Source organism: Pelodiscus sinensis, chromosome 1, assembly GCF_052426305.1.
Source record: "Pelodiscus sinensis isolate ZL-2025 chromosome 1, ASM5242630v1, whole genome shotgun sequence".
Classification (NCBI taxonomy): Eukaryota; Metazoa; Chordata; order Testudines; family Trionychidae; genus Pelodiscus; species Pelodiscus sinensis.
Window position 1 is genome coordinate 93,776,583 of NC_143052.1, and position 25,824 is coordinate 93,802,406.

A 25,824-nucleotide genomic window follows, 5' to 3' on the forward strand; every position below is an offset into this window, starting at 1 on the left:
CAAAAAAAGAGAAAGAGGGAGATAAACAGACAGAAGGGAGAAATCGGTCCAATAAGTCATTGCTCAGCTGCAGAGAAATAAAGCTCATGAAGGATGGAAATTCCTCAAAGCAAAAAATGCTAAAAAGAAAGAGGGAGATACAAAGTGCAGGAAAGGGAAGGCAATAGAGATGAAGGAAAGTTAGAGCACGGCAGAGGGAATTCTTAGGAGGAAAAAGTAGCTACTTGAAAAACAGACAGGAGAAGAGACAGAAAGCAAGACTAAAAGGAGAGAGACCCCTGGATTTCTTAAATCCAGGCTCAGGTTTCATGGTGGGATGGAGAAATCTCCCTCTTTTCCCGTCCCCTGACTTTTGGCTTTCCAGGACTCAAACAGGGAATAACACAGAACCTGGGTAAGAAATTATTATGGTTATTAGCCTCATTATAATTTTTCTTGGATGTTTGTTATGATGATTATGCATAATTACATAAGAATTATCTATGAAAATATATATAATACATATAACTATGTGTGTATATATACATGTATATATGGCTGCATATATGTGCGTGTGGGTATGTGCATATGTAAATATGTATATATATAAAAACTGTGAGAGTGTATATATAAAATAAAGTGTAAATGTGTGTGTGTGTGTGTGTGTGTATATATATATATAAAAAGTATATGTATTTAAAGATATACATATATACACATGCAAACACATGTGCAAGTATATGTATATATACAGATATATAGTTAAAGCTCCTTAACTTTCCCTCCTTTTTTTGACCTGGAATGTCAACTTTGGTTATGTTTATTTGACTTTTTATTGTTAGCCACAAATAATTTGTTGGCTGCTCCCGTTTACAAGGGGATTGTTTTCCCTACATCTCTTGCCCCCCAATTGCTGGCACCCTTCACGTCTTGTGTGCCTTTCTAACCCATTTCCCTAATACAGCCTGAAGATGTTGAGGTGCTGGATTCCTTGGGCATGTGCTCAAAGACTCGGGCACATCAGGGTTGAAACAAACATGCTGGTTCGCTCTCTGTGAAGATTGTCCGAATTGATAATCGATATTCCCACAGTCCTCTGTCCAGCCTCTTCTAGGTCACTGATTGTCTGTGTTGCTGATCTGATTGGCAGAAATGAAGCCCCAGAAAGCAGTGTTTAAAGCAGCTTCAAACTCTTGAGTTTCTTTGAAGCTGAGGAAGCAGCAAACAAAATACCGGGGAAAGTCTCTGCCCAATCTAATCTCTGTCTCTCTTTGTGTGCACCCATCACTACAGTGTGTTTTGTCAGCAAGTGTGGGTGGACCAGACATGTTTCATGTGAACTCCTGCTGCCACCTCCTGCCCTGGGGGTCCCTCCTGTTTATATTGGACAACACATTCTCCGCAGTGGGCAAATTCCAGAGGAGGTCCTTCTGCTAGGGACCAGAGTCCATTACCATATTCCATTATACACATTGGAGAGGGTCCAGTGGAGGGCAACCAAAATGATTAGGGGGCTGGAGCGCATGACCTACGAGGAGAGACTGAGGGGTTTGGGCTTATTTAGTCTGCAGAAGTGAAGAGTGAGGGGGGATTTGATAGCAGCCTTCAACTTCCTGAAGGGAGGTTCCAAAAAGGATGGAGAGAGGCTGTTCTCAGTAGTGACGGATGGCAGAGCAAGGAGCAATGGTCTCAAGTTACAGTGGGGGAGGTCTAGGTTGGATATTAGGAAAAACTATTTCCCTAGGAGGGTGGTGAAGCACTGGAATGGGTTACCTAGGGAGCTGGTGGAATCTCCATCCCTAGAGGTGTTTAAGTCTCAGCTTGACAAAGCCCTGGCTGGGTTGATTTAGTTGGGATTGGTCCTGCCTTGGGCAGGGCGCTGGACTTGATGACCTCCTGAGGGCTCTTCCAGCCCTAGGATTCTATGATTACCAGACTCCAACCCTACAAATCTGTGGATAGCCACAACTCATTTTTTTACGGATATAGATGCAGATACAAATTTTGTATCCATGCAGGGTTCTGTCCATCCATTCCCCACATCACTTGGCGGAAGTAGGAGGTGACAGCCATGGCTTGATGTCCCAGTTAGAGGATTCTATTTTAGCATATTCAGGAAGCATTGGTGATGAATGACCCAAATGGCTAGTAGAAGAGACGTCTATCTAAGGGCTGGCCTATGCACTGTTTTTGTGCTGCAGTATCTGCGGAGAAACTGATGTAATTAGATCATTGCAACACCCTCCACCCAGCATGGGTGCAATTATTATGGTGTAAAGGTGCTTACATTGGTATAGCTCATTCCTGGCCATTTACCAAAGCAAGACACTTTTATACTGGTGCAGCTGCATCCACACTAGGGTTGTATTGACTGAACAGTCAGATATAGCAGCACAAAAACTGTGCCTCTCTATCCTGATGGAGCCCAGTCCCACTGGATTTATTTAGCTGAGCAGCTTCACTGACGTCAATGAGATGATATTGACTTCAGTGTGCACAGAGAGCAGGATTTGGTCCGAAATGTATTTGAATGGGTGACATGTGACAAAGAAAGCCACCCCCTTCCAATCCATAGGGAGCAGTGCTAACATGGGCGCTAAAATGGATGGGCCCCCGATGAAGTGCCCTGGCCTTGCTGGGAGGTTGGAAAGAGAATAGCTTTCCTCTTTACCTGCTATTTTCTAAGGTGTAAAGCAGATGGGACTGGGTATATGAATTTACCTTTGGGATTTTCTCTTGAAATCCCATTGAGCAATTTTTGTTCACATGATTAAAAGTGGATTATGCTATCACCCTCTCAAACGGGCAGCAGGCTGAGAGGAAGGTGGCAATCTATGATGAAGTCCCTGTCACTGGAGGTGTTTTCACACCAGTCTGGACAAACACCTGTCAGGGATATTCTAGTTGTCTCAATGCAGGAGGCTGGCCCCAATGACCTCTTCACCCCTTTCCAGCCCTACAGCTCTAGGATTCTATGGATGTCAAAACTGGTGTTCCATATGGTCAGGTGAGGAAGGGCCAACAGCTGAAAGAGACCAGACCCAGCAGGTGTGACACCCAACTTGTGTCCTCTTTGTGTACATGTATCATCCCCGTGGCTTCCAAGGGTGGCGGGGAGACAGGTAAATCTAACCAATCTATGTCCACACTTGTGTACAGTGCTCTTATATTGCAGACACTTGGGCCTGTGTGGTCTCAAAGGCCCCTGCCTTTGGGAGAAAGCTTCCTGGGACACCATGCTCAGAGAGGAGTGGATTTGATTTCTTCTTGTTTGAAGGCTGATGTGGATATTGGGGGAATAGGGGCTCTATTTCACTGCATTACTACCCAAGCAGGGGCCTTGCTGACTGCCCCTCCCCTTCCCTCCTCAAAGGCTGTTTGGGTCCCTGCACTTTTTGCGCACAAGGGACAGAGCTGATTGTGTCAAGTCCATTTGGCACAAACTGAGTGCAAATATGTTTGCATGTCTAAACACAAGCCTGGCCTAGATGCTGCCACTCCTCGCCCAGCAAAGCATGCCAAGTTATTGTGTGCCGGCTCAACTCTGAGTAGAAGTTAGTGATTCATGGGTACGATTAAGCAATGCATACAGACCTCTGTACTATATGAAACCTGTGCACCATCTGCCTCCCTTGCAAGGGAAGGTTGGGTGAGCTATAGGGGTGGCAGAGGAGACATGAATATGATCCTCATCGTCCTAATAGAGCTCCTAGCTATCTGCCCCCCTTAGATTTTTCTTCTTAGTAGATACCTGTTAGGAGCAAGCTCAGGATGCAGAGAAGGGAAATCTCAGCCACGTTCCTGTTCCCCCCACCCTACTCACACAGGAACCTCCTTTCCTCAGGTTCCTGTCTGACACGCTGGCTTGATTCATCTGGATGGGCCCCAGTGCTGAACAAAGAAAGCAACATCCCCATTCTTGCATGTATATTATTTGTATGACCGTAGCTCCCAGGGGGCCTAATTATGAATCAGAGCTCCATTGTGCTAGGGGCTGTACAAACACAGAAGTCAAAATTCATCCTGTTTCTGTATGTTATGAGGCTTTGTCCATCCTGCCTGTAAGGGGGAGGGGAGAGGTAGAAGAATTGGGTTTAGGTTGAGGGAACAGTGATAACATGGCATAAGGGATGGGGGATCTTCATCCCTGGAGATCCGATGGACCATGGGGCTTCAGGCCACATAAAGGAGGGGGTTCCTTAATCCTGGGTTCAGATGTCACAAAAGCAACTGAAATGTGCCTGCTTTAGATTTAATAAGTGGAAATGGCGTCTCCAGAAGGGACGAGTGATCAAAACATGCAACCTACTGCATGTAGCTGCTGACAAGGATAATGACTGCATGGGACACATGCATTCTTTAAAGAGATGGTTATTCTGGTGGGGATAGGAGGAGAAGAGGAAGGAGAGAGAATGGGAGAATGCAGAGAGGAAGGGGACGGAGGAGAAGGGGTTGAGCTGGAGAGGAGGAGTTCTATTTCCTTCTGTCTCTTTGTCCCTCCTAATCACCTTCTTCTCTTTGGAGGCCAGAACTGAGTGGTGTGATCAGTTGTTTCGATTTGGAGACTAGCAGCAGCACCCAGCCCTGCCCATTATGGCATCGTCATGCAATTTGCAAGGAAAAATGACTTCTTAAAAATGAAAAGTGTCTTCTGTAAAATTGTAAGGTGCTGAGGAAAGCAAGAGCTTAACTGCACAGCCTAAGCCCTTTGCACCCCACTTTGCCAATGCACCTCAGTCTTTCTTCCTTCCCAGCCTTCCCTACAGCCTCGTGTGTGCCCCTCAGCTTTGCCTCACAACTCCTGTTTGTTTAAAAAAAACCAAAGGAAGGATTTCTTCTCACAACACACAGTCAACCCGTGGAACTCTTTGCCAGAGGGCGTTGTGAAGGCCAAGTCCATAACTGGGTTCAAAAAAGAACTAGATGCTTTCATAGACGATAGGTCCATCAGTGGCTATTGCCCAGGATGGGCAGGGATGGTGTCCCTAGCCTCTGTTGGCCAGAAGCTGAGAATGGGCAACAGGAGAGGGATCACTTGATAGTTACCTGTTCTGTTCATTCCCTCTGGCGGTACCTGGCACTGGCCACTGTCAGAAGTCAGGACACTGGACTAAAAAGGCTTTGGTCTGACCTTATATCGCCGCTCTTATTCCAGACCTTGGGGAACCTTCATGCATCTCTTCCAGCACACCCAGGCTATAACTCTGCACATGCACACCCTGCAGATCCTTTTTGGCTAATAGCTACTGTAACTCATCCTGCAATTTTACATGGAGAAATTATTCTTCATTGCTCACCCTACAGCCCTGGCGCACAGGGTGGCTGGGAAGAAGTGCCTGCTGCATGCCATCCCCGAGGCAGCTGCATGTTAGTGGTGAGATCTCTTTGTAGGGCACTGGGAAAAGGGAGAAGGACACAGAATTTGGCACTGTGCTTCCTGGTGCCCAGCGCTCATGGCAGAGAGCCTAGTGCAGATATGTTCTGAGCTGGTTCCTACCAGCCTGCCCTCAGCAAGTTCCAGTTCTTCAATGTGGTGACGTTATTTAGTTGTATTAGTTTAATTGAACAGAGCAGCCTGTGATCAATAGATGGCTGCTTGTGTCTTAGTGATCAATCCCTTTTTCCTGAAAGTGCAGCTTCCTGATTTTTTATGAAGGGTGAAAATTGAAAGAAGCAATTTCATCATTCCACATCGCACTGCCAAACTATCTGACCCCAGGTTAACAGCAGTAGAGGTACTGCTGGTGCCTGCCTAAAGGTGGTGGAGGGCTCTTTAATCTCACACGCAAAAGCTGAGCAAGATCCAAAGGCTGGAAGCTGGAATTAGACCAGCGATTCTCAGACTCCATTGCACTTTGACCCCATTTTGACAACAACAATTACTACATGATCTCAAGAGGGGCAAACCTTGAGGCCCCGCCACCAAAGGCTGAAGTCCTCAGGCTTGGGCCGCAGGCCCCAGCAAATCAAAGTCCAGCCCTGGCAACCGCATTAAAAAGGAGTCACCACCCACTGTTTGAGAACCGCTGAATTAGACAAACTCAAACTGAGAGAAAAGGGGCAGATTTTTACCAGGTAGGGCAATTAACCCCGGGAACTGGTCATCAAGGAATGTAGAGACTTCTCCATCACTTGCAGATAGTAAATCAAGAGGGAATGTGTTTTTGAAAGATAGGCACTAGTTCAGAGGTTCCCAAACTTTTTTTTTCCTAAGCCCCCCTCCCCCTTTGGAGATTAATTTCCCATCACATCAGCACCACCTCTCTGCAGGGGTGCCCTGTACTCATAGGGGCAATGGTTGCGGGGCAGGAAGGAGTGTCTCGTACTTATAGGGATGTGGGGAGTACTCATCCTGCGTCAATTAAGAGTCTTCACTGCAGAGGGTGGGTCTTGGCTACCAGAACCTGATTCCTTGCCTGCCTTGCCCCCCCCCCTCTTCACTCCACCTAATGCAGGAAGCAAGAGGGGCCATGCTGATGGGCCAGGGTCAGGAGGAGAGCAGAAGGCTGTACCCCATCAATTCTGCTCCCCTGCTGTCCCCAACCCATCAGCACAGCTACATCCATTTCCCCCACATTGTGTCTGGCAGGGGCTCTGAGCCGTGGGTCCAGCTGAAGGCCTACAGGCAGGTGGGGTCTCTGTCCAGCACGGGAAAGCAGACAGGGATCTGTGCTGTGGGGGTCTGGGGAATGTTCTGTCCAGTGGCAGGGTCAGCACTCCTGAAACGCATCCTTTGGCTTTCTGCTCAGTCTCCTCTGGCCTCCCCAGCAGAGGAAGGCAGCTGCTGGTTGGTGGGTGAGGCAGACAGGCAGAGAGCCTGGACCCAGCCACTGAGACCGCCTGGGTTCCCCTCCCAGCCCAGCTGATGACCTTGTCACACCTCCTCCCCGGGAGCGGGGGAGTGCTCCACATTTTGAAAACATCTGCTCTAGCTCAACCACAAGTTGTTGCATTCGACATAGGAATCACCAGCTGAGATTCTATAGGCTGTGTTCTATGGAAGGTCAGCCCAGAGATGGTCCCAGTGTCTGGCCTTGGAATCTATAACTGTGTGAAAACACAGAGGGGCGAGGAATCCTGCAGCCAAACTAAAAAGTTAAAATGTTTTGAAACCACAATCCAATGCCTTGGCAGCTGGAAATGGGTGACGGGCACCCACTGCGTAGCGACCCCTGTGACCAGTGTTCTCTGTAAACTGAGCACTTGTGTGTTGGGGCGGCCTGTCCATATAGGCGAACTAGGCGGTTGCCTAGGGCGCCAAATTAAATGGGGCACCAAATGGTGGAGCAATATCATTGAGGGGTTTGGAGGTGGGGGCACTGATTGCGTGGTTCGCCTAAGGTGCCTGTTGCTAGCAGCTAGTCTAGGGCCTTTCCTGCTTGGGCAGCCACACAGGAGAGATTTCAGTATCATCCAGCTGATTATCAGAGTGCAGACAGCCAGCAGCATGTGTTTCTATTTGTGGTACACACCCCTCAGTGTACCCAACAAAATTTACTCTGCACACACATTAAAAAAAATTAGAGGAAACATTGCCTGTGACTCCGCACTGCAGTTTTACTTCTGTGGCAACATTTCTCCGGAAACATTTCAGAGACCAAATCATTCTTGTGTAAAAATGAAAAAGGCAACTTCCCCCTCTCCATCCCCTTCTAAAAACTGACCTGTAACCCCTACACCACTGACCAGGGGATGTAACACAAAAGCAATGGGCAGCCAATCTCATAATGCGCCATCCACTTAATGGATGCTGTGACTTTCCCAGCCCTGCTGCAAGAGTGGTCATTACTGATGCAGAGAGGAGTTTAACACAGCAAGTATCCAGTCACACTTTTGCCTCTTCCCTTTCATCCCTGCGCATGCATGTGACAGCCACTCTATCTTTCCATCTCACTTTCACTTGTTTTTTGTCTTTCTGTCTGTCTACCTCTTTCTCTCTCTTCCACTCCCTTCCTGTTTGCAGTTATTGCAAGTGGCCCAATCCTTCCACCGGCCCACGCACAGAGGGGGTGATGAGCGAGGGTTTCGTTCTTTGTTTATCTTTTCCCATTGATAGCGACATTGAAGAGCCCACTTTTGAAACTGGGCCTGACAATGACTGAGCAGTTCAGAGTTTGGTTATGTCACAGGATCTGATGTTAACCACATTTTCAGAACTGGTCAAACTAACCTCTTCTCCTTCTTTTTCTTTTTCTTTTTCTTTTTCTTTTTCTTTTTCTTTTTCTTTTTCTTTTTCTTTTTAGCCGTGTTGATCCCAGGATGTTAAAGACACAAGGCATGTGAGGTCATCTCTTTTATTGGACCAGCTTCTGTTGGTGAGACTCTAGTTTCTCACTTCACATTCAATGGTCCCTTGCGATATGTGTTAACTCCTTATGTGTAACAATCTGTTCCATCTTGTATTTAGCAGTGCCATTCTTGATTACTCTGAAGAAGAGCTCTGTGTAGAGCAAAAGCTGGTCTCTTTCACCAACAGAAGTTGGCCTAACAGAAGGCAATATCTCATTCTGTCACCACTCCTTGCGTCTTTTTTCTCTAACCTGTAGTTTTAGTTTCCTATCCTCTTGTGTGTTTGTCCATCCCATTTGGTGTAAAGGAGAGTGTTTCTGGAAAAGGCATTCAAAAAAGTATTCCACAATAGGCAAGTATAATCTGCCCCCATTATCTGCAAGAGTTTCCCACAGGAGCAGCAGCCTGGGGCTGTCATTTCCATGAGGATGTGACATTTGAGGTGAGACAGCATTTGCTTATATATCCTAAATGCACTCTCTTGTATGGCTTCTGGAAATCCAACACACATCACGTTGCCGGCAAAACATAGCAATCAGCTCAAATGTGATGCACAGCACAGAGGTGGTAGGAGGTGATACTATTGGCACAGCTAGGTAGAAAGGCAATAAACATGTAGGAAATAGGAATGCAGTCCAGAATCCCAGGAGAGATTATAATAACCCATCCCAGCGGGGGTAAATCATAGGTGTACAAGAAGAATGTGTGCAAACATTGCTGCGACGTGCCATTCCTAACAGGGCGGCATCTACAGCGGCAACGCTGGTTTTACGGTGCATGTCTGTTCCTGATCATGCTGGGACTGTAGGCTCAGTGATCACTGTGCTGTGGGAAACTGGAAGCAGGGCTGGTAGGGCTTCGTGTCTGCTGCATTCCCGCCTAGAGGTGGCTGCACGTCCGTGGCAGAGCAGCAATTTGGAGAGTAGTGGGAAAAGGGACAAGGACACAGCAATGGGCCATGTGCTCTTGCCTCCACAGTGGAGACACTCAGCTATATCAAACGGGACATAGCCCACTACCAGGCCCGCCGGCGGGGGGAGGGGAAAAGCCCTGGCAATGAAAAGGGGCCCAGGGCTCCTGGCTGCTGAGCTCCGAGCCCTTTAAATTGCTGCCAAAGGGCTGCACTGTGCACTCTGGGCAGAGCAGCACCACAGTCCATGCGGTGTTGAGGGCTGGCTGCCCCTCCCTGCCCTTTCCACCCGAGGCCCCACCCCTTGCGAGGGTCCACGGAAGCTGTGGGTTCCCCTGCCCGCTACATAGCCATTCTAGACAGAGATTATATCGATCTGCCCTCAGTCACCGCCAGCTCTTCCATGTTGTGACATCAGTTTCGCTCAGTGGTCTCCAACCTTGCTAAGCATGAGGTCACTTTTTGAATTTAAGTGCAATCCAGGATCTATCTCAAACCCAAACAACCTTGCCCTGCCTTCTTCCTGCCCCTTCTCCAAGGCCCCACCCCTGCTCACTCCTTCCTTCCTCCCTCCCCCATCCTCACTCACTTTTATCAGGCTGGGGGCAGGGGGCTGAGGTGAGGGGGATGCAGACTCTGATCTTGGGCTAAAGGATTTGGAGTGAGGGAGGGATCCTGAGCTGATCCAGGGTGCAGGCTCTGAGAGGGAGTTTGGGTGCAGGGGGACTTAGGGCTAGGGCAGGGGTTTCAGGTTCAGGAGGGGGTTCAGGACTGGGGCCAGAGTTTAGAATGGAGGCTCCAGCTGGGCACCGCTTACCACAGGTGGCTTCTGGGTGGTGGTACGGGGGGCTAAGGCAGGCTCACCCCTACTTTGGCCCTGCACCACTCCCAAAAGCAGCCAGAAAACTTTCTCCATCCCTACCCCACCTCTGCTCTGTGGAAATGGGTACAGGGTGGGGGTAGGTGCACCCTGACGTCAGCACCCTCTACTCTTCTTCCTGTGCCCTGCACAGTAAGCAAGAAGCTCCCCGGGGCTGTGGAACAGCTCCAAGGCAGAGGGCAGGAGCAACTCAGCAGTGCTTAGAGGAGCAGATGAAGTGCCGGTTCACAGCCTCCTGACCAAACCAGTCAGGATCACCTGTCAAAGGCGCCAAGATCTATCAGTAGATCCCGATTTACTGGTTGGTGACCACTGATTTAGCTGGACTGGCCAATCTGTCATCATTAGATGCCAGCTTGTCTCTGAATCATCAATCCCCTAGTTATACATGGGCAATTCCACTGCCTCCTAGTGACATGGCTCAAGATGATTTTTGAGCTGTGGTGCAAATGGACTGAAGTAACGTCCCCATTTCTGACCGCACAGCAGAATGGGGAAGAGGTAAGATTCATATCAGAAGAGCAATGGGACTGCTAGGGCTTGCTTAAAAGTCACTTTTCCTACTTTGATGTTTTACGACTACCAATGGCTTATCAGGCCGTGTGATTTAAAGTAAGGACATTAAATTGCAGTTATCTGGCTAACTGTATAGTCGATATAATTTGTATCAACTACACGACTAGTTGATGGAACTGGTCTCCAGCGCCGCAGCGGGGGGAGCTTCAGGAGCCAGCTCAAACCAGGACTAAGCAGTCCTGGCTCATGCCAGCTCCAGGACCCACCCTTGCTGCAGCTCTTACTACATTTAAAATGTAGAGGCACAGTGTCCTGGACCAGTGCGAGGCGGGAATGCTTGATCCCAGCTTGCACTGAGTCCAGCAGCCCCTGTTCACAGTGTCCAGGGCTAGCCGTGGCCAGCGGATGCTACTGGAGCTTAGTGGCAGCCTCCCCTAACCCCCCATGCTGCCTCTGATAGAGGCAGTGGGGAAAGGAGGCCAGCGGCTCTGCAGCGATGGTGCTGGGGGGAACCGGCTTTTAAGCTGGCTCCCCACAGCACCGGCTCCTGTCCCCACTCCTTTGCTGCCTCTCATAGAGGCAGCAAGGGGTGGGGGGAAGTGAGTAGTTGATACTCCACTCGACTACCTGATAAACTTAGGTTTATCGGGTAGTTGACTAGTCTACTACTCACTAACATCCCTAATCTAAAGCAAGTGCAAACCATGACTGCCCAGGAGAGAAGGAATCCTTTCCTAGCAGCATGGAACAATGAGATGAATGTCCTTTTTGTAAATTTCCCAACCAAGAAACGTATTTATTAGTAATAAATGACCAGTGGTTGGGGTTCTGTTATGCTAAGTGCTCTGTACACACAGAGTGACACTTCCTGCTGCCCCACTCAAAAGTTCACAATCTAAGTAGACAAGACAGACAAAAAGTGGCCCTAATGATTGTTAAGCTTCAAAAGGCTATTTCTACAGGCCCTTGGAATTACTATGGTCAGCCAGAGAGTAGCCTCTTGTAAGCATTTGAATATCTTTAAGATACAGTGCCCGATCCTTCACTGATGTAAATAGAAAGAGCTTCATTGAAGTCAATTCTGAGCTCTACCAGCAGTGCCGCTAATCCTTAATATGCTTTCAATATCACTGTCACATCACAAATGTGCTTATTTTCCATCTGTCAATGGACTATCCAAGCAATGCTCAGAGTCCCTCAAGAACCCATGAGCCAGCGGCAACCTTAGATTGTAAAGTCTTCAGGATCGGTCCTGTGTCTTTGTAGGGTTGCCCAGTGCCTGGAAGACTAACCCTAGCCTCTAAGCACTCCCGAAATACAACTAAGAAAGGGCAATAACAATTTCTCCTGTGTGTGGCACAGAGAAGGTGCAACTTAAAATTCTCTTGAACCGTTTTAACTTAATTCTATTTTTAAGTTGCTTTTGGAGGGGAAGGTGCCAAATAAAGGAACTGACCTAGGTAAGGTCTCCATTTTTAGAAGACTATGCGCACCAATTTCACCCCCCACAATGTGAATTCCGTTTCGTGCTTTAAAAAGCGATCGAGCCATGGCACTACTGGGTCTGTCAAATGTGACTCTTTCTGCATGGATGTTAGCGGGCACAGTGGTGCAGCTGAATGGCATTTGGGCCTGTGCCCCTCACTCATGCTAGGCACACAGGACAGTGCATCTCTTGGGTCACTCTTCTAGAGATGACTGACGGTTACTTACACCCTTCTAGTCAAGCATGCATTGTGCAACAGGGGTCTGAGACAAAGCCCTTTATTCTTCCCTTTCCCCCTTCTCTGTCTTCAAAACTTTCTCTCTCTCTCTCTCTCTTTGCACTTCTGCTCCTTTCTCTATTTCTTTCTCTCCATCTCTTTCTCCCCATCTCACCTGTCTCTCCAGATCCTAGCCTACCTCGATGTTTCGCTTGCTCTCTCTCCCCCAGTTTTGGAAGCCATTAGCATGTTAACATCTGCCCCAATACCTGCCACGTTCTCCCTCTCAGCCATCACCTATTGCTTCTCCTCTCCGCAAAGAGTCACAGGGAACACTGGAGTATGTGTCTAGTTATTCTCAGCATGATCTTTGCATGACCCATGCAAATGGCGCCTCAATTAACATGGGTTGTGCGTGTCAGGGCGGGGCGGGGTGAGGGGAGGGAAGAGGCGTGGGAGCTGGCAAAAGCCAGAGGTGGCTAAGCTGCTTTAACCTTTTTGCATCTTTCCCTCTGACTTTGTGTGCGTCCCTCTCTAGCTGTATTTTCTTCCCCTCTCTCCCTCCCTCCCTTCAGTATGTGGGCTGATCACTGCTCAAACTTTTAATTCAGATGGTAATTGGAATAATAATACGGGCAGAGCCCTTCTGGCTCTGTTGCTGCAGCTGGCTTCAGGGAGCTATGAATAGCTCTGAGTCACACACACTGCGCTGGTTTCACTTCAAATCATTTTGTTTTGTTTTCATATCCCCCCATCTCCATCCCCAGGGCTTCAAGGAAAAGAATTCCCCCTCACGCTACCCCAAAATACAAACCAGGCAAAGGTCTGTCAATAAAATCCCATTTTGGGCACCAGAGAATGGGATGCCTAACGAAATCAGTCAATTAATGAAGGCTTGGAGGGCAGATGGGGTTTGCTGGCATCTATTTATAATTATGGAACGAAAAGGCATACGTGCATGTGCAAAAATAGTGCACAGTTGATTGCAGCTTCCTTCCTCCGCTCACCTTCCACCTGTCATGTTTCTTCTCAGATTGTAAGATGTTTGAGGTAGGGGCTCTGTCTTCATTCGTGTTTGTACAGCATGTAGCACAATGGGACCTCCGTGTATTGTCGAGATGCATAAGAACAACACAACACAAAAATAGCCATACGAGGTCAGATCAATGATCCAGCTAGCCCAGTATTCTGTCTTCTAACAATGGCCTGTGCCGGTGCTTCAGAAGGAATGAACACAACAGAGCAATTATTGATTGAGCTCAGTCATCCCATGTCATTCAGTCTCAGCTCCTGGCATTCAGAGGCCTATAGACATCCAAAGCATCCCTGACCATCTTGGCTAATAGCTGTTGATGGACCTGTCCTCCATGAATTTATCTAATTCTTTTTTGAACCCAGTTATAGTTTTGCCCTTCACAGCAGTCCCTAGCAATGAGTTCCACAGGTTGACTATGCAAAAAAGTATTTTCTTTTGTTTTAAATCTGCTGCCTATTCATTGTATTGGGTGTTCTTGCTTTCTTGTGTTATGTGAAGGGGTAAGAATACTTTCACTTTCTCCGTACCATTCATGATTTTACAGACCTCTAGCATATCTCCTCTTAATTGTCCCTTTTCCAAGTCGAACAGTTCCAGACTTTTTAATATCTCCATACCTGGAGGCTGTTCCATACCCTTAATTTTTTTCCCCTCCTCTGCACCTTTTCTATTTCTAAACTATCTTTTTTGAGATTGGGCAAATCAGACTTGCCTGCATTATACAAAGTGGGAGGTGTACCATGGATTTATAAAGTGGCATTATGATATTTACAAACTTATTTTCTATCCCTTTCCTAATAGATCCGAACATTCTGTTAGCTATTTGTCTGTCACTGCACACTAAGCAGATGGTTTCAGAGAACTATCCACAATGACTCCAAGATCTCTTTTTGGAGTGGTAGCAGCTAATTTAGATCCCATCATTTTGTATGTATAACTGGGGTTATATTTTCCGGAGTTAATTTTTTTGCATATCAACATTGAATTTCATCTGCCAGTTTGTCGCCCAGTCACCAAGTTTTATGAGAGATCTTTGTAATTCTTTACCCTCTGCTTTGGATTTAATTATCTTGAGTAGTTTTGTATACTAGCACACTTTGCCACCTTTTTGTTTACTCCTTTTTCCAGTTCATTTATTAAACAAATAATTAAGATGATGGGATCTGAGTTCTATGTGCAGTTCCATAGTTCTATGCCCATTTTTCTGTGATGGTCCAAAGAACCACAGGTCTTTTCCACATGTTCAAATTCTATATCTGTATTTCACCAGCCGGGCAGCTCCAGCAATAGTAGCACTGGCAGGAGTGCTATGTACTATAGGGTTCAGAGTAGGATTAGACAACACAGCGGTAAAAATATCTGTGCCTTTTACACGCTTGTGCTGTCACCACTGCAGTCATAGAGGGTGGTGCACCAGTGGTAAATTACGGTAAGGAAGTTTCCTTGCACAGGCATAGCTGAAGTGCATAGCAAAATGGCAACCAGGAAATCCTTGCTGGCCACAGATCTGTTACATTATTTATCACCCCCAAATGCAAGACCTAGGAGGGAGAGAATTAACTTGGGGGGCTGGAAGAGAGTATGTGAGGGGGGTTTAGGCCGCGGATGAAATCAGGACAAGACAGGGTGGCTTAGTGGTTTAAGTGTAACCCACACATGGAGTCTTTGTTTCCCTCTGGTGGATGGCACATGTGTGAGGTCAGTGGGTCAGCTAAATGTGGGGAGTCAGTCCTGTAGCTGTGGCAATCACATGGCAGCAGACCAGGCTTATAGGTCCTGAAGATCTAGGGTTCATACCCAGCGGATAGCACATATAGGGTGAGTTACAAGAGCGATGCTCAGTGTGGGGCTTGTACTCCTGTAGCCCTCAGAGGCTTAAGATGATCATCTTCAAGCAGCATAGTCTGTGACCCCTACTAGCAGAGCGGAGGTCACTGTTTTTCTCAGAGGCATCAGGTATGTAAATCACCATTATTTTTCCCTCCAGAACCATTGGGTTGAATCCTAGAGTCAGCCCTTCATCCTTTGGAGGTAATTAAACTGGGGCCAGAGGTGTTTTAGATGAGACCTTCCTGTCATAGGCGACTCGTGGTAGCACTTGCGAGGTGCTCTGCCTCCCTTGGCCCTTGTCAAAATCATAATGGGATACCTCCTAATGCCCCTTCCCTGTTCCTCTGTGTGGCCCTCCTTGTACCCCTTCCCCACAGGCACCAGTCCCTATGCTTCCTGCTTCCTCTCTCTCCATGGGCAGTAAACCCCTGGGCACTTTTTGCATGAGCAGACTTGTGCGCCTGTGCCCTCAGGCCAGTGTTTCCCAATTTTATTTGGCCACGGAACCCTTTTAAACTCGAAAGAATGTTGTGGAACCCCTAACAGTCTAATATATGGAGCTGAAAAAGTAGACCACAACTAAGTAAGGATAATAATAAACAAATGCTAAACAAGGTCATGAGATCAACATTTAGTTTAATTGCACATATTTAAAAACAAAAATCACATAATATTATTATTTTTTTTTAATCATAAAATGTTATTGTAACGGAATTTTCTCGCGGAGCCCTTATTTTCACTCACGGAATCCCGGGGTTTCGTGGAACACCATTTGGGAAACACTCTCTCAGGCATTATGCCCTCTCCTTCCCTGTGGTGCAGTGCCTCGCGCCCCAGTTGGCTGCCATCGTCCCACCTGCCCTACAAGAGATGACTGCAGTTCGATGGTTGTGTGTAGCTATAAGGCCGTTAGAAATTAAATGTGTTTTATTTTGTCTCTGGGGAACCATTTGGCTCCTTCTGCTATTTTCTTCTCCTCCTCATGTGTCACGTAGCTGATAAGTGATATTGGTAAATGATCATATTATCATATAGCCGATAATGCCCATTTTGACACAGTGCATGTTTTTATTAAAATCAGCTCCAAATGCTTCCCCTCGCCTCAATCCTCTCCTCCCATGAACGTCCCTCCTCATCTTTGTGGCCTTATTCCTTTGCCATGATCATCCTCATCTCATGCCTTACAACCAGTCCTGCTGGCCTAAATCCCCATGTTGTGTAGTCTTCAGTGACCTTATCTTCCTGCCATGAGATCCTTCTGCCCTGATCCCTGGGCTGACCTTTGGTTCTGCCCATTAGACATGATCCCCTTTACCTTAAGGCTCCTCCTCTGAATCCTTCCCCAACCTTATTCCCACTGCCCAGATCCCAGATGGCTTTGCTGTTCTTGTCCTGAGCCTGCGTCAGTTCCTGGGTTCTAACACACACGCGCGCACACAGTCAAGTCTGTTAATGAACAACCCCATGGCATCGAGTCCCAGGGTACGGAACGGGGCTATCACAGGTGACCCGGCTTTTCATATTCTTGACAGTTATTTGTATAGTTTAGCCTCATTGGCTGAAATGCTGTGAACGTTGGTCTGGCTGTTTCTCTTTCCCCTGGCTGCGAAGTCACAACATGAAATGCACTTGTCTGATGACATCACAGACCTAGGTGACTTCTGCTCCCTCCATTATTAAAGCCACAGGCACATGCACACATGGCGATGATTTAAGTACAGATACTTCTGTAACCCACTGCTGCACTTCGAATGGTGCTGAGGCTAAGACAGCTGCTCCAGAGGATGGCACAAAAGTGGGCAGCACAGGCAGTCCTGTCAGAGAAGGGCTCTACCCAGTGCTTGAGCTAATTTGCAGACTGCTATTTCATTTGGAGGCCCACAGCCCCTCAAAAATGCCACGACCCCTTCTCTCAGGGACATTGGAGAGGGCCTGTCCACAGTCCCAAAGCCTAGATAACGAGGAGGAGGAGGAACCCATATGCTGTTACCCCCATCTCCCTCCACCTCCTCCAGCCCATACTAAGAGCCCCATCAGTTCAGGGGACCATCACCTGGAAGATCCAGATGGAGCTATTCCATGTTCCTTAAAGGGATTTGTAAAAACGAAGACTCGTGGCATCGCAAAGGAGGAAGAGTTGAAAAATAGAATGTTTGCAAAGAAACTGGCCAGACACAACCTAGGCCTCGAAGATGATTCCTTATCTCCAGAAGCATTGGGCTTGAGCTTGGAATTTCAGGAGCCATTTTACAAAGACCTACCAATGGCTGGTACCTTATCAGAGGATGAGGATGATGACTGGAGTGGGAGTTATCACCACCCTGCTGCTGAAAGAGTCCACAAGTCCAGGTTTGCCTCCATGGGACCGTGTAGTCCACATGATTCTTTATATCACACCACAGCCCAAGAGTTTGAAATTGAGACATTTGCTCCCTGCTGCCATCCTAGCAACTTGTATGTTTCCTGCACAGCTCATGACAAGGCGCCTGAGAATTGTGCTCTTCGGGAAGATTCCATAGGAGACAGGGAGTATCCATCTCTGCAGCTGAGCTACGAAGAGCTCAGAGAGGAGAATTCCATGCTCAGAAGGAAGATCAAAAGTATCCAGAGCTTCTCAGAAAATCAGACACGCTTGGTGAGAAACCTTGAGAGAAGACTGAGAGCCAGCGTGGTCAAAGAGGAGAAAGAGGCTCAGGGTTTAGAATCCATTGTCCAGCAGGCAGAACGGAATCTGCAGTTGATGACCCAGAGGGCCATGAAGGCAGAAAATAAGATTGCAAAGCTGAAGCAGGAAATGTCCCTTCTCCAGGTGGAGTTGGAGAGTTCCAAGACAGAGAATGACACTCTGCGCACAGGCCAATCTGCCAGCCTGGGGGCAGTGAAACAAAATGTAGATGTTGCCTTGCAGAATCTCTGCCGGGTTATAGCCAATGCGCACTTGTCAATCAAACAGCTGGTCTCGGGAGCGGAAATGCTGCATTTTGTGGCTGACCTCCTCAAATCCATAGACAAGATTTCTGAAATCAAAAAGGAAGATGATGAATGAAAAAGCACTTAGGCACATCCACCTGTGAGTGTCTGGCCTGAGATCAAACTGTTCCCAGACAGCGGTCAGGACTGAAAATGTTTGCTGTCATATGCTGAAACATTGCATGTCTTCAAATAGGTGGCCTTTATCCCTTCCAGAAGTACTTTTATTGTAATTAAATATGAATTCCATGTGCTAATGAGGTGTTGGCCGCGGGTGCTCACATGCTGGGAGAATTAATTCTTTGTCCTGCCCTTGTCGGAGGTTTTGTGTCAAGATATTTTGCTGGCTTTGGGCTATAGTAAACCTGAGCCCACATTGGGACAGGGGTTGCACTGGGGCTCTGTACCAGCAGGAGGCCCTGCAGATGTCCTGGCTGACTCAACCAGAGCTCTTTCATGGGAGCTGGGACAGAGTACACCAGAAGGGGTTGTTACTCTTTACCAGACAGAAGTTTACACTCCTACCTGGCTGGGCCTCAGTTCTCCATGTATCTCACCTGATCCTCCTCCCGTTCCCATGCCCCATTGGTGGCTTGGGGAATGCAAAGAACCAAGTTCTGGGCACTTTTGCACTGGGTTACAACAAAGGGAAAGCTCTTTATATCCTCTCAGCACTTGAACTCAGGGTCAGTCATAGTCTGGCCCTTTAGATGAAAAGGGTTCTTCTCCCTATGCGGGGGAGGGGGCAACAGAATTGCCCAGGGGGCAACGTGAGGGAGGCTGGCTCCACACTCCTGGAAGGGGTGGTGCGGGGAAGGCTAGCCGCCTGGCCGGCCCTTGAGTGCTGCTCCAAGCATGCCGCTCTGCATTCCAGCAGTGAGTTAAGGGGTCTGGGGCTCTAGCCACTGCAGCTGCTGCAATAACAGTGACCGGGAGCCCTGGGGCCTTTTGAATCACTGTGCCCTGAGGTAGTTGCCCCCATTGGTGGGCCTGTCTCCCTCAAACCTTTCCATCCCGGCACGGAGAAGGATGAGAGGGACTTACTCAGTAACCTTTATGAAGTTGTTAAATATCCAAGTGTGAGCGGAGACAATATCCCTTTCTTCCTGCTACTTCGCGTCAGTGCTGCTTGACTGCGTGTGGAAATGGTTTGATTTCCGGGCCTCCTTGTCCCTGGGCAGAAAAGGAAAGTGCTGAGATTTAGCTGTCACAGTAGCCGTACTCTCTGAAGAAGGGGATGCTCCTCCTCCCACGGCTAGACCTAGCTGTGTTGAGGTGGCAACCCTGACTCTGAATCTCCTGCCTTTGGTGGTTTGCTAAAGAACATACAGCACATACAGTGGTATGGAATTCTTGTCCTTGCTCTGGTGGGACCATCTCCCAGGATGTGAGGGGACTATCACTATCACTCCTTAGCCTTTCCATTGAGCTTAGATTATCAGCTACAGTTCTGCTGCAATTTACGCAACTGCATAATTTCATTTTACACATAGGGACTCCCCTATTTTATAAGAACGTTCTCAACAGTCTTTAATGGTCTCAGCCACCAGGAAAGGGTGTTTGGGCTCCAGTCCCTGATGGAGCTGGGTGGGGTGGCTCTCAAGGGACTGTGCTTATTTTTGACTAGGCAGGCTAAAAGGATAATTATGGGCAATTATTTGTCTTCACCTGGAGCTTGACTAGCCGAGCACCACCCAAGCTCCATTATATCTTCACTGCTGTTCACTCATGGTTCCATTCTGTCCATGTCCTCTGCAAGTGGCTATCTATGGACAGTGATAGAAATGTAGCCGTGGGTCTGGCCCACGAAAGCTCATCACCTAATACACCATTTAGTCTTTAAAGTGCTACATAGTCCTGTTTGTTGTTTCATCCATTGGCAGTCTCAGATACCAAACTGCCTGAGCAACATTTTTATCTGGCTGGGAGACGACTGGTTGCAACTCAGTCCAGCCAAGCCGGAAACAGGAGGAAGTGTTCTGAGGAGCTGACTTGTGATTTGTCTTTGTTCATTATTCAGGGAGTATAGCCATCACTAGTTAGCCAGAAACAGTACCCTTAGAAATGCAGAGACCCATTTTGCAAGAATGATCAGAGGCAGCTATTACTGTCCCTGGCTTATCGGAGAAATCCAGATGTTTTCCTCAGATGTGAACCTTGATCAAGTCATCCCCTAAGGTATGCCTTTCTCATATCCAGGTGAGTCACTGTAATGTGCTCCTACTTGGGTCTTCCTTGAATTTGCCCTGGAGTCTGCAACAGCTGTAGAAGATGGTTGCTGACTTGCTCCTCAGGTTGGGAGCAGGCTGGTTAAGCCTGCACTCTGCAATGGCAGCCCAGAACCCAGAGGGTACAATGCAGGATTAGCTTTGGTCCACAAACCCTTCCTCATCTATGAGTCATCACTCCTTGCAGTATGTCCCATATCAACAGCTCCAGTCAGCCAGGACATGTTGGTTCTTGGCCCTTCAGGTTCTTGGTTCTTTGGTTCAATCAAGACCAGGCCAGGGTCATAGTTTTTTCAGGCCTCTGCACCTCTGCAGCAGGTTGTCTTGCAGAGTCCCTCCTTGGCTGCTTTGGGGAGATTTTGTAAGGCCTGTTTATTACTGCAGCCTTCTCTCTACCTCTGGATACCTCCAGTGAATCACTCTACTTTTTTTGTATCCATTAGCTACTTTTATTCCCTGTTTTTGAGGTGTATTCATCGGGAAGCGTTCCTTCCGGACCAGGTGGGGCATGGTGGGGGGACGTGGTTTGCCGCAAGGCTTCTGTGTTTGTCTGAGCTTCTTTAGCTCTTGTTTTTGGTGTATTCGGTCTGGCTGATCTCTAATGCTCATGTAAACTTTTATGATATTGTGTAGTGCATGATGCTAGGTGCCTTACAAATGTGCTAAATTGCAGGTTCTTGACCTGGGATTTATGATTGACCTTGCCCTTCCCATATTGCTAACTGGGAGGAGGGATTGTGTTAGATATATACTGGAGGGCTTGGGGGCTGTGGTATGGAAAAGGTGAGTCCTGGGAACTGCTGGGCTGTCTCTAGACTGGCCAGTTTTTCCAGAAAATCAGCCGCTTTTCCGGAAAAACTTGCCAGCTGTCTACACTGGCCACTTGAATTTCTGCAAAAGCACTGACTTCCTACTGCAAGAAATCAGTGCTTCTTGTGGAAATACTACTCTGCTCCTGTTCAGGCAAAAGTCCCTTTTGCGCAAGAGGGCCAGTGTAGACAGCTCAGATTTGTTTTCCGCAAAAAAGTCCCGATTGTGAAAATGGCGATCGGGGCTTTTTTGCGGAAAAGCGCGTCTAGATTGGCACGGACGCTTTTCTTCAAAAAGTGCTTTTGCAGAAAAGTGTCCGTGCCAATCTAGACGCTCTGTTCCGAAAATGCTTTTAATGGAAAACTTTTCCGTTAAAAGCATTTCCGGAAAATCATGCCTATCTAGATGCAGCCCTGTAGTATTTGTATAATGCAGTTCTGCTTACCTGGTTTTACAACTTGTGGGTCAAGACCAAGTCTCGGCATTATAAGGCCTCTCCTAAGTGGTCAGAGACCTGCAATTCCATGCTCTATCTGCTTGGCCAGGGAGTGCTCTTTTTGCTTACCATGTTGATGGGATTTTCCTTTGTTGTTTGTCTCTAAGGCATGTGCTCAGCACCAATCACATGTATGGCTGGTGCCACAGAGCATCAGGGGTGAGCCCCAGCCTCACGCCATCTTGTGTGAGCTCCACTGGTTGAGACGCGCCAGGGACAGCTCCCACTGCATCCCATGATAAAGCGAGCCATGGGCAGCGTCCGAGTTAACAGGTAAGTGACCTCATCTCAACAGCAGTCTTTACCCCTGGGATTCTGGGATTCCTTGCCCACCCCCTTCTTGCTTCAGAGGCATGTCTGTCTCAGTAAATCACGCCTAAACTATACTTCATTACTACCCTCCTTTTCAATGGCTGCCAGCCGTCACCTGCTCTGCTTCTCCATTCCATGTTTAGGGCCCTTTTCACTTGCTCCCACCTTATTGGGAATGTGCCACACATATGTGAGGAGTTCCCTGTTCTCAGCCAGATCAGTCCCTACAGAGGAAGGGGGAAGCAGATGAGGGGAAGGTGAGAAACTGAGGCAGTGGCCCCAGCAAGATGGGAGATACATGACAGATTTCTGCCTTCAATCATCAAGAGATAAACACCCACCTTCCTTAGTCCTCACTTTGCCTTCTCCAAATGAAGAGAAGGTGAATGATTTGGGAGATGATTATTGACCCTCTGAAGAAACCCCCATGACTCATAAAGAATGTCAGGAACAGTTAGAGATGGGAGTCAAGGAATCCATGTTGGAGAACCATGCAGATGGTTTGCCAAACTTGGCTTTTGGGAGGGAGATCAATAGAGTACAGAGGAGGTCCTTGAGGACCAATGAAAGCCAGGATGTCCCTGTGGGCTCCCTCCTGCTGAAACTGTATCAACTTAATTCTACCAATGGTCAAAGCATCCACTGTGATTATGTCATCAGGGGACAATTGTGATGTCATAGAGGCCTCATGTGACCTAATAGCAGCAGCTTTTTGCCTAACAAAGAGCCGGGGGAGGGGAGCACGAGAGTGGGGAAGCAGCTCTCCAAAAGAGGGAGTTTCTCACAGGGAATCTGCCAGCACTTTGGCTGTTGTTGATCTCTAAATTACACCTTTGGCTCTGGATACAGGATGCTGGGAGCCATGTTCGTTGCTGTGGCAACTGAATTGTCCTGAACTCAGGAAGTGTATAAACATTGTCACAGATGCACAATTAGATCAGTGAGGAGAAGGCAACAGAAAATAGAAACTTCCAACCTTATATAATTCAGGGCCAAAACGTTACAAGATCCCAGGCTGTATTGAGCTGCCTCTGCAGGCTGCATCTGCATCTCATTGTAAATCAAGACTCTTGGGGATTTGGGGTGTTTTCTCAGAGTTAAGGCAAGTCAAGATTTCAGTGCTGTGAGATTCCTTATACTGTAGCAGAGTCCAGGCAGGAATTTGGTAGAATGAGTTGCCTTGCAGCAATGCTTTACAAATGTCCAACCAAGGATCCACCAATCTTACTGCTGTGTCTTGGTAGAACCAGCTGGGGAATCCAGAGTTGTGAACTTCCTCGCAACAGCGCCCTATCAAACCTACATGGTGAGTTTCTTTGCAGCAGCATCCCAACAGTGCCAAGGAAGACCCAGACAGTACCAAGGAAGACTCTGGCAACGATATCTTCCTCAGAGCTCTACCTTGGCAGTGCTTGGCCAGCCAAAACTCCAGTCATTTGTAATTCTTGACAGTAAGGCTTTGTCTCTGGGAGCATGAACTTCTTCCTAGGGAGCTAATGACCCTCTATATGCTCATTTCCCCCCCCCCCCTTTTGTTTTTACCCCAGTAATTTGTTTTCTCTTAAAGGTACAGCATTGTCTCAACTGAAGAAGATGGGCACAAGGTCTCTGCCTTAGGCAACATGAATGGGCACAGCTGGAACGGGAAAGGACATGCCCCCAGGCGGAAACGCCGTAGCCGCTTTGTGAAGAAGAATGGCCAGTGCAATGTCTATTTTGCCAACCTGAGCAACAAATCTCAACGCTACATGGCTGACATTTTCACCACATGTGTGGACACTCGTTGGCGCTACATGTTTATGATCTTCTCCGCAGCCTTCCTGGTCTCCTGGCTCTTCTTTGGCTTCCTCTTCTGGTGCATTGCTTTCTTCCATGGTGACCTGGATGCCAGTGGAGTGAGTGGTGTGCCCATAACTGCAAAGCCCTGCATCATGCACGTCAATGGCTTCCTAGGAGCCTTTCTCTTCTCAGTGGAGACGCAGACCACCATTGGGTATGGGTTCCGTTGTGTGACTGAGGAGTGCCCACTGGCCATTATGGCAGTAGTGATACAGTCCATTGTGGGCTGTGTCATTGACTCTTTCATGATTGGCACCATCATGGCTAAGATGGCGCGGCCCAAGAAGCGGGCTCAGACCCTCCTTTTCAGCCATCATGCTGTCATCTCTGTGCGCGATGGCAAACTGTGCCTCATGTGGCGGGTGGGAAATTTGCGGAGGAGTCACATTGTGGAGGCCCATGTCCGGGCTCAACTCATCAAGCCCTACATGACACAGGAAGGTGAGTACCTCCCGCTGGACCAGCGGGACCTCAACGTGGGCTATGACATAGGCCTTGACCGTATATTCCTGGTGTCCCCCATTATCATTGTCCATGAGATTGATGAGGAAAGCCCACTCTATGGAATGGGCAAGGAGGAGCTAGAGATGGAGGACTTTGAGATTGTCGTCATCCTGGAGGGGATGGTGGAGGCCACAGCCATGACCACGCAGGCTCGCAGCTCCTACCTGGCCAGTGAGATCCTCTGGGGCCACCGTTTTGAGCCTGTGGTCTTTGAAGAAAAGAACCGCTATAAAGTGGACTACTCTCACTTCCACAAGACCTATGAGGTGGCCGGCACCCCTTGCTGCTCAGCCCGGGAGCTGCAAGAGAGCAAGATCACCATCCTGTCTTCTCCCCCACCTCCTAGTGCCTTCTGCTATGAGAACGAGTTGGCCCTAGTTAGCCAAGATGAAGATGAGGATGAGGATGAGGTGGAAGTGGGGGCAGGGTTAGGAGGAAGCACCAAGGAGGATGGAGGAGCCATCCAAATGATGGAATTTGGGAGCCACTTGGATCTGGAACGGCTACAGGCTACCATCCCCCTGGACACCATCTCCTACCGCAGAGAGTCAGCCATCTAACTCCTCCTGCCTTTCCATTCCACATCAATTGCACATTGTCTCCTTCTCCCTTTCACTTTAGTGCTTAATTGAAAAATTCCCCACAGAGCTTCCTTTGCCCATCTCCTGAGCATGTACAGTGAGACACATGCTTGTGTTTCCAGTGGGCACAACCTGTACTGGAACAGACTTCTTGCAACCTGATGGGACAGCAGTATGTGTACTTTGAACCCCTACATGGACAGCTAATGCAAGGGAATGTATCCCCATAATACCCCCCCACACACACACTGTTTGGGGCTGGAACCATGGGAAAATAGGTTTGGACCCAAAGCAACCACCTCAGCATGACTGATGGCCATTAAATGGATCAAGATTGTTGTCAGAGAAGAAGTATGCCAAACTGGGATGGACAGGATCCGGGGAGCAGGGTGTATTTTGCATGTTTATTGCTTGTTGCACATGATATTATTGTACATAAAAACAGATCAAGAACCAAAATCCATATTTTTCCATTTAAAATTCCAGATCAGGATTCAAGGACCCAGTAGACCACCACTCTCTCTCTGGCCCTTGGTATCCATGATTCTCAGAGGCAGGTTGACTCTACTCTTCCATCCCAAGTCTCCCATGTTTCTTTTTTAAAACTATTCCTGACTTTTCCCAGAGACACCCACCAGAGGAGGCAGAACCTTGTATGTGCAGAGGGAATGTTAACTGGGGAAGTACCCAGATGGCAGACAAAATGACCTGTTCAGGTCAGTGGTTCCTCCACAAACTCTTTTCACCGCCTCCATTCATGTGTGCAGCTGTAAAACTGAATTTGTAACTATTTTTAATAAAGTATGATACCCCAGGGGAAGTCTGGAAAGAAGAATGAGAGAGAGAGACCCCATGGCTGAGGTGGTGTATAGTGACTGATTAGTGCTAGTATCTGTTTGACATTTATATTGTAGTAATCCCCCTCCCTCCAATCAAGGCCA

The 25,824-nt window shown here is 47.9% G+C and overlaps 2 protein-coding genes across 5 annotated transcripts; both read left to right on the plus strand.

The window, feature by feature from the left end:
* KCNJ4 (potassium inwardly rectifying channel subfamily J member 4) lies at window positions 1–25,824 on the plus strand. Of its 4 annotated transcripts, none has more exons than XM_075936933.2 (5): window positions 14,789–15,269; window positions 20,134–20,291; window positions 21,755–21,920; window positions 23,204–23,265; window positions 23,527–25,824. In XM_075936933.2, the coding sequence occupies exon 5, from the start codon at window positions 23,582–23,584 to the stop codon at window positions 24,860–24,862; it is 1,281 nt and encodes a 426-aa protein (XP_075793048.1). In that variant the 5' UTR covers window positions 14,789–15,269; window positions 20,134–20,291; window positions 21,755–21,920; window positions 23,204–23,265; window positions 23,527–23,581; the 3' UTR covers window positions 24,863–25,824. The 4 variants fall into 4 exon arrangements, with proteins under 4 accessions (XP_089637346.1, XP_075793048.1, XP_089637341.1 ...); XM_089781215.1 differs by having other exon boundaries at window positions 14,789–15,131; XM_089781220.1 differs by lacking the exons at window positions 14,789–15,269; window positions 20,134–20,291 and adding an exon at window positions 1–394.
* Window positions 15,795–18,368, plus strand: LOC102452128 (endosome-associated-trafficking regulator 1-like). Its single transcript, XM_075936952.2, has one exon. It carries the CDS (start codon window positions 17,038–17,040, stop codon window positions 18,187–18,189), a length of 1,152 nt encoding a protein of 383 aa, XP_075793067.1. The 5' UTR covers window positions 15,795–17,037; the 3' UTR covers window positions 18,190–18,368.